General features: G+C 41.3%; 1 protein-coding gene across 1 annotated transcript; it reads left to right on the top strand.

Annotated features, from left to right (window-relative positions):
* The first annotated feature begins 203 nt into the window (after nucleotides 1-203).
* On the top strand, nucleotides 204-8,127 carry fjx1 (four-jointed box kinase 1). Its single transcript, XM_072591840.1, has 2 exons — nucleotides 204-1,602; nucleotides 7,151-8,127. The coding sequence occupies exons 1-2, from the start codon at nucleotides 628-630 to the stop codon at nucleotides 7,259-7,261; spliced, it is 1,086 nt and encodes a 361-aa protein (XP_072447941.1). The 5' UTR covers nucleotides 204-627; the 3' UTR covers nucleotides 7,262-8,127.
* The last annotated feature ends 557 nt before the right edge of the window (nucleotides 8,128-8,684 follow it).

The raw sequence follows: 8,684 nt of genomic DNA, 5'->3' as shown, positions 1-8,684 counted from the left end.
TAGGAGGGAAGGTGTGAACTCGAAGGGCTGAAAGACCTGCTCGACACTGTAGGGATTCTGAGAGGCTTAATTCTGGGGGGGGGGGTTTAATCCGCCGAGACGGAGAGCTGGGCGACGCATTGAGTGCTTACCTTTTGAGCAGGAAGGGGTTAAACTGAGGGAGGGGTTTAACCCACTGAGCAGGAGGGAGGGGTTACGCCAGTGAGGAGGGGAGGGCCGGGAGCACTGGGTTGAACGCGAGCACTTCATTGTTGTGGCGAATATCCGCCGACCCGAAGGGCTGCTCTTTTTTAAAAAGGAGTTGGACGATCCCAGCCTCTGATCACATGGGGACTGCTTCAACAACAGAGTGAGAGCAGTCGGTGCCCGGGAACTGAGTTGCCGTCTTTGCGAGCGCCTGGAGTGTGTATCGGTGTGAGAGAGAAGAGGACGAGGCTCGGGCACTGAGCTCAGAACCCCCCCCCCCCTGTCCCCACCACCCCCACGGTCCCCTCGCCTCTTCGTGTGTCGGACGGCGGCGGAGATGCGAGAGGGTGGCTGGCCGGTCAGCCGGAGCTGGGAGCCCAGCTTCCAGGCTGAAGAGGGACCGAGCTCTTGGGGATTGAGGAGGGTCAGGGAGACGGCACCATGAACCGCCCTCCTTTGACTGGCCGGGCCGGGATGAGGTTGCTGCTGGCCGCCCTGGCTCTCCTCCTTCCCCCGGCTGTGCTGGGCGAGTCCGCCTCCAGCGCGCCGAGCCGAGCGAAAAGTTTGCGAACTCTGCTCGCCGCCCCCGCGGTGCCGAGCCGGGGGCCCCCAGCCGGAGGGGTCCCTCCCCGGACCCACGGCCTGGACCGCTCTCCGGCCGCCGGTTTCTCCGAGTTGCACGTCAAGCGCTGGCAGCTGAAAGCCCGCTCCTCCCGCCTGGTCTCCCTGGAGCCAGGCTGCGGGAGGTTGTCCAACAGGCTGGCCAGCTTCTCGGATGGCACCAGAGCCTGCCTCAGGTATGGCATCAACCCCGACCAGGTGCTTGGCGAGACTCTCTCCTTCTATCTCTCCAGGCTCCTGGGTATTCGCAATGTGCCGGCCCTGGCTCTGTCCAGGGTCAACACCAACACCGAGCAGTGGCTGGGGGTCAGACGCGATGTTCAAGACTCTCAGTGGGCGGATAAACCCATCGTCAGTCTTAGCGAGTGGATCAGCAACCTCAGCGAGGTGGTGACCCCGCCATCCCTTCGGACAGAAGGGAGGACGCTGTACCCCAGCCTGGAAGACCTCGATGATGTGACCGACCGAGAGCTGGTGCAATGGTCAGACCTCATCCTTTTCGATTACGTGACCGCCAACTTCGACAGACTGGCCAGCAATCTCCTGAACCTGCAGTGGGACCCCAGGGTAATGGAGAGGTCGACCAATAACCTCCACCGGACGGCGAAGGGGGCTTTGGTTTTTATCGACAATGAGGCGGGACTCGTCCACGGTTACCGGGTGCTGCCCATGTGGGACCGGTACCACGAATCACTCCTGAAGACAATCTGCATCTTCCGGAAGGAAACCGCCAGGAAAATCGCCGAGCTGCACAAGTCCCAGAATGTTGCCCAGCAATTATTGGATCTGTACAGGGTAAATGAACCCCTGGCCTCCCAAATGGGATTCCTGTCTGAGGAACATGCTCAGATGTTGCAAAATAGGACTGACCGTTTGTATGAACACATACTGCAATGTAAAGCTAAATATAGTAAATAAGTTTTCATGGCTGTTTAAATTTTAGGTCTTGTTCTACAGTTAACCCCCTCCTCCGACACCACCCCTACCCTATGTTTTTGATTACAAGGAAATCGTACTCCAGCCATATGGGTGATATTAACCAATAGACCACAAGGAGGTGCTCTTGATAAAAATTATGAGAGATGTCTCTGACTAATTCTATGGGCAATTGATAAACTCCTGGCCTGAAGGAAGGGAAATCTAAATTTGTATGTTGCAGAGGGCTGGGAGCAATGTGTTGAGCAGAAGCTGGTTGTGGATGTGGGCTAGCTGGGCCTGGCATGATGAAGCAGTGACAACGTAAATCAGAGAAGGCATTGGGAGATTCTCATTCAAATTGTGTACACATAAACATTCTTATTGTAACTTGGTTTTATTGTAACATCTTGGAAGTCAAATTCGTAACTTAAAACAGCTGCCAATTTTAAACTCAATCTCAACTTTGAGTTGCCAAGTTGCTTGTGTCGCCCACTTGCAAATTTAATTCTTCCTTGCACAGTTTTAAGCTGAGTATACACCATGAATTTGTTGTTCTGGAATTACTCTAAACAAAATAAGACTCTGTTTCCTTTTAGTTTCTGCAACGTAGCTGCTTCCCATCAGGTTCTACCACATGCCTAGCATATAAAGTGACATGATTATCTCAATGCAGTTCTCACCTTTCTCTTGCCTGATTCATTAAGACAATCCAGATAGTTGCATGTCCACTATTGTGTAAGGAGTCACACATTTTAAAGTTAAAATATAATACATATTGCATTACAAATTGTTGATGGTAGAATCTTATAAGTAGGAATAGTCCATTTAGTATCTTAAGCTTGTTTGCCATTCAGTAAGATTAGGGCAAATCGGCATATTAATTCCATATCCCAGCCTTTGCTCCATGTCCTTTGATGCCCGAAACATCGATTTCGAAGCTACTTTGATGCTGCCTGAACTGCTGTGCTCTTCCAGCACCATTAATCCAGAATCTGGTTTCCAGCATCTGCAGTCATTGTTTTTACCTTTAACAAAAAAGGCTAATCTTGTTAGATTTTCATTGGCTCAGTCTTTTGGGGGAAGAGTTCAACTTTGTACGAAACATTGTAAAGAAATGTGCTTCCTGATTTTCCTGCGAAATGTATTAGTTCTTATCTTAAAATTACAGGCCCCTTATTCTGAATTCCAACATTAATCATTATTTGCCAGCAATCCTAAATAATGTTAAGAATTGTTACTGCATATTTGAAGCTTGATTGAGTAGCCTGGGTTCACCATTGGAATATTCAGTTATTATATGAACATAACACTATCAGTTCTAGTTTCATTCAGTCCAATTGAAGCCCACTTTTCTCTCTCTCAACTTGACAGACAAGAAACAATTGCTCTTGGCTCATCTGTGCCACATAGTAGAAATAATTGCTCGTGCCTGGGTCATGTCGTGAAACAGTGAATCTGTTCCAGGCACTGGAATATTAAAGTGCCAGATTAAAGGGGACTGTCTTACAAACTCAAAGAAAAAGTTGCCCATCTCAGATGCATCGGCGGAATGAAATGAAAATTCCATATTTACCACTAGTTTGATTTTTGATACATGTTATATTTTTTAAAAACCTAACCAAGAAGTAATGGAACAACACGGGAAATAAATTGGGAATTTAAAATAGGAAAATATACATTTCCCTTCAGAATCTTGCAGCAATGATGTGTAAATAGTTATTTTTGTGGGTGTCACTAGATCACCAATAATTAAATCCATCCAAAAGATTGCAACAATTTCGAGTTTGGAGAGTATATGAATCATAATAATATTCTAACTTTTTGAATGTGAAGCTTAGTCTAGTCAAACAGAATTGACTTTGGTTATAACTGTAACCAGGCTTGTCTCTCAAACCGACTAATTTCTATTTGGAAATGTGACCAAGCACTAATGCAGTCAGCATCTGCCTGACACAGGTTAGGTCCAGTTTGGAAATGAGACAAATACATTGGTAAGCAGGGATTAATATTTTAAAGCATTGGCACAAGAAATAGTGGAAAATGAGAATTGTTTTTCAAAGAGGGTTGTTAATTTTTTTGTAATATGTAATGGAGTGTTGGAAGTAAATACAGTAGGAGCTATCAAAAGGTAATTAACCATGCACTTAGAGACTAATTTTCAACATTATGGGAAAAAGTTGGGATTTGGGACCAAATTTTACAGCATTTTTATTTTTTAACAAAAACCCCACATGGTTCTTCTACGCTGTATGAATCTATGATATGGAGTTAGTTTTGTTTCTAACTGTGATTCGGATCCAGTACTATCTAAAGGGAGCTGATAAACAATCAGACATGTTGTAACTGAAGTTCAGGCTTGTGATGGCTTCTTGTGACCTGTGAATCTTAATTGAGTATCTTTGAAATGCTCAGAGAAATTAATTGATCAATTTGTGAAATATACAGACGTGTAGGATTTACTTAACTATTGGAAACTTTGAAAGCTTGAATGTACCAGAATCATGCAAGCAGGCAAGTGAGTTCTGTAAAGAGTTCAGAAGTTGCAGTTTGCTGTCTATATACATGTGGTGCTTATTAGTTCAGACAAAGCAATCTAAACCTAAAGCAGTTTTTAAATGCTTACAGTGTTGACCAGATTTACGATGTTACAATGAAAACATTTGGTTTAGAATGAATAAGTATTAACTGCTGCTTTGAGCCTTCAGTAATTTGACCTGCTCATCTCAGTATACGAATTGAGTTGTTACAGTGTGTATAAGGTGTTTACATAGGCTTACATACCACATACAGAAACAGACTATTCAGCTAATCATTCTACATTGGTATTTTAAATATATTAGAAATGACTAATGACAGGGTCAAGCCTCTTGCTTGTAACTGTGCTGATAGTCTTGTGATTTTTTTTTTGTTCAGGGAAGGGTGATTGAATGTGACTGGAAAGGTTGCCACATGCTAGATTATGGTCTTAATATAAAATGAGGAACCTTCTGGTTTCAAAGCAAATGCCTGACAGCATGTTGCATGTTTTTTTGTGTTGACATTCAAGGCAGCGAAGTTCCAAGGAAATGGCTATATACCACCTGTGTCTAAAATGAAAGCCGTCTGTTGCACATTGATGCTGCTTCTCTAAGAAGACATTGTAAAGCATATAGGTTAGAGGCAAAATGCAAGTCATTTTAATAAATTAATGTTTTATATTTTAATCATAATCCAGCTATTTTAATTAAATCTGCTATTTCTACTGGTTAGACACGAGCAGTTGAGGAATAATGAGGCTGTAAAGCAACATATCTAAATGAAAATGAGATTTTGAAGCGAATAGCGAACCATTAATCTGCTATTTACTGTTGTAGATTTATTGTCATCCATAAAGAAAAATACTCTTCATCTTTTCAAAAACCATCCAATCCAAACTGTTAAATAGAAGATGTTATCTGTACATTTCCTCATATCTCGCAGGCAACACTTGATTAAGCAATTTTTGTTTTAGAATTGCTGTCAGAAACGATCTGAGTGGAGATGATTTGTGTAGCAAGTTCCTCATCTTAAGTGGCACCCTGAACAGATCCAGTCATAACCCTGTGAAGTACAGAGCAAAATAGACTGAAATACCAATACTTGAGCAGACAGCAGTGACAATTTTATGGTCATTTTGTAGGTCAGAGTTCTCCATTAAACTTCGTGTTTAGACTGAGCTTCCATCAAAATCAATGGGTATGAATGATTGGGAGTGAGGAAGCACGGGTGGGTGTCTCCATTTTAAAATCTGTAACATATTCATTAAAACTGCAGTACACTCTGTAACCTCATGGACAAGTTGGTTGATAATTGACATGATAGCTTCGTAACTGCTCCATTCATATTACAATTTTATCATCTCTTAAAAAATATTCAGGAAGTTTCTCAGGTGGAACAATAAGTAAACAAATTACCTTGTGTGGTACTAATGATACATACCAGTGTCGATAATTCAGTGTTCGACCTGTGCTGAATTATCAGTTTCATGGATATTTTTAAACATACCTTCCCATAGCCTTGGCCAGATTTGGCACAAGCATGAGTGTCTTTTAAAATTTAATATAATTTCCAAGTAAAGTGCAAGGACTATAAAATGAATCTTTGCACAGCATTCCAACAAGGTAAACAGTGCTCTTGGTTAAACCGTACTCAATGTACCTGTCATCTCCAGATAGGCAGAATAGGCAAGGGCAGAAAATGTGGGAGGACAAATGAGTTCTAAGGATGTTGTCATACATGCTTCCCCTTTAAAAACATTTAATGGTTGCTGTTCATTACTTCCTACCTGCCCGCCCTCTAACCTCTGCTCACACACATACTGTCACATAAAACTGTCCATGCAAGGTATAATTAGCTCTCTCCAGGTGAAAAGCATAAGAAAAATAAAAATGTTTTCTTTGTCCCTCTTCTGTATCGTGAAAGGAGAAAGCAAGTGAAAGTGGTAAGAAAGAATATGAAAAATTAGTTGCTTGGGAGCACTACGTGTGGGCACGTGGATGAGATCTGGGATCTTGTGACATTAACTGGGTGTAGATTGTGCCCCCACCCTGCCAGTCCTCACAACTAATTCAGAGGACAGATGGGTGGTCTAATGTACTTTACTGTATCCATACATCCTTCCTGTAATTACACGCACAGTGCAGTGGTGGGAGGATTACATTATGGAGCAGATGAAAGAATATAAGCAGAGCACACACTAAGAATTACATACTAAATGGAATTTTCAGCATAAAAAAGACTTTGAATGGTCTATATCTGTGATTATGCTTTGCATATAATGTATATAAATAAATCATAAATGTCTCTCCTTTATTCAGTTTGCAGAAATGCAACTGGTTATCTGTGGTGTGGATATATTTAAGAATGATTATGGGTGAAGGGATGGGATATGATTTTGTAATGGATACTTTCTGTGGCACTGCCAATCAATGACATCTGCTTGACTCGCTCTTTTATTTTCTTGAAAAACTCTGTAGTATTGTTTTTGCTCACATATTTAAAGTGTGACAGTTACTGATTAAAAAGAAAATCTTTCGCTTGATTATCAAAAAAGCTGATGTGTTGGTTGCAGACCTAAGCCTGAAATTTTCTGTGGTGAAACCTCTGGAATCGCAACTCATATCAATTACTTTTTTGAAGACATATTTAAAAATGGGGTCAGATTCCAATTCAATCTGACTCTGCTATGGCAAGGAGTAAGTTGTGAGTCAACAGCCGAGGAGTTTGTCTCGTGTACTTAGCCACAGAGTGGAAACCATTTATTTTAATTTATTGGAAGAATCTATTAGGAATTTGAAAACGCATATTGGTTCTAGAATATACATTTGGTTTTTGTTCCTCTGGTGGTAATGTATTGTTAGCACAGCGTATGACTGCACCAATTCTATCCCCTACTGATTTATTGCAGAATAGGCGCCTGCACAGTGCAAGATGGATGCAATATGGAAGGCTTCATCAATTCAGTTCCTTTTCATCACATCTTGCCAAACATCCATTCCAGATATTCTTCAGTCTTTGAATGGAGAATCTTCTACAATCAATAGCTTAAAACTGTATTTCCCTGTCCTACTTCCACGGCTCATCTAGAATTGATATTTCAGTCATTATACCACGATGCTATTTTCAGTCTTTCACAATTCCAGGGCATTTCCTGAAGATTGAAGAATATAGGTTTCTCTAGTTCTTGGTAATCAAATCCTCCAGCACTAGGAATCAAATGTATGGCCCTTCTCTGGGTGACAGTGTTTACTGTCTTGAAACATTCCTAAGGTCTACTTCACCTCATGGTTACTCCAAACTAGATCTAAAAGTGTCATCTCACTTTAGGAGGATTTTCTGTGGTCACAATGTTAGCGACATCATGAACATTATGGAAAGTTTTTTTTATGTTTGTTATTTCTGGTGAAATAATATTAAATTGTAATCTTTATAATTTTACTCAAAATAGTGCTCAGATGTCACCAATGCATGTTGATTGTTGAAAGTCCTTCTCCAACAATTGAATAGCTACCACTTCAATCTTGAAGTCTCCAGGTCACTTTACACAGACTCAGAATGTGGTGGTTCCGCAATGTGTAGCTGACATATGACATCTTTTACTATCTGCACACCACTCAGCACCAAGCCCTTTCTTTAATGAGAAGCCATTTATATTTGAAGTCTGTGGCAATGTATAACTTTTATTTAAATTTCTGCAGTGGCCATTTGATGTCAGTGGAAAAGTGAAACTTTGTTTATTATTCACAATTGTACAACATTTCTCTAATGCACCTTATATTTTGTTAATATGTTTTTAAGGATGTCTGAATTATTGTATTAAGATATTGGAAGGCTTTATCAAACTAAAATGCCACGCATTAAAATAAAAGCCCATTCCTTTTGTCATTCTGGACTTTGTTGCCATCAATTCTAATTTATTTGAACTAGGGATTTGAGCACCCTGGGAAGGCCAGTATTTGTTGCTTATCCCTAACCATCTTTCAGAAGGTAGCAGGGACTGCTGCAGACTATCTGGTATAAATACATCTATGAAGCTGACAGGGGGCTTCCAGAATTCTGAGCAGTTGCCGTCAAAGAACAATAACCTAGTTCCATGTCAGGATGATAAGTGACTTGGAGGGAAACTTGCAACCACTGGTTGTTCTCATGCTTTTGCACTTGTCCTTTTGGTGACAGAGATTGTAGCTTTGGTACTATTTGGGGAGGCTTCATGATTTGTACCATGGCATATATGGTCCACAATGCTGCTAAATTCATTATCAGAGAAATAAACATGTGCTTGAATTTGCAAGAGCAAAAATAACACCCAAAATGTAATTCCCAGAAAAAAAGTCATTATTTCAATCATTGGATCATAGCAAAAGTAAACTGCAGAGATCTTTTTATAGAGGGTAACAGAAAGAGGGACATATCTAAGTGTAGTTGAACAAAGGACATTACAG

Source organism: Chiloscyllium punctatum, chromosome 22 (assembly GCF_047496795.1).
Source record: "Chiloscyllium punctatum isolate Juve2018m chromosome 22, sChiPun1.3, whole genome shotgun sequence".
NCBI classification, from domain to species: Eukaryota; Metazoa; Chordata; class Chondrichthyes; order Orectolobiformes; family Hemiscylliidae; genus Chiloscyllium; species Chiloscyllium punctatum.
This window is presented reverse-complemented; position numbering and strand designations above follow the sequence as displayed.

Bases quoted from the DNA above. Each gene is read 5' to 3' on its own strand.
- fjx1 (XM_072591840.1), top strand. From the start codon at position 628: ATGAACCGCCCTCCTTTGACTGGCCGGGCCGGGATGAGGTTGCTGCTG. The intron at 1,603-7,150 runs GTAAATGAACCC...GATTTATTGCAG, and splicing joins AATTATTGGATCTGTACAGG to AATAGGCGCCTGCACAGTGC.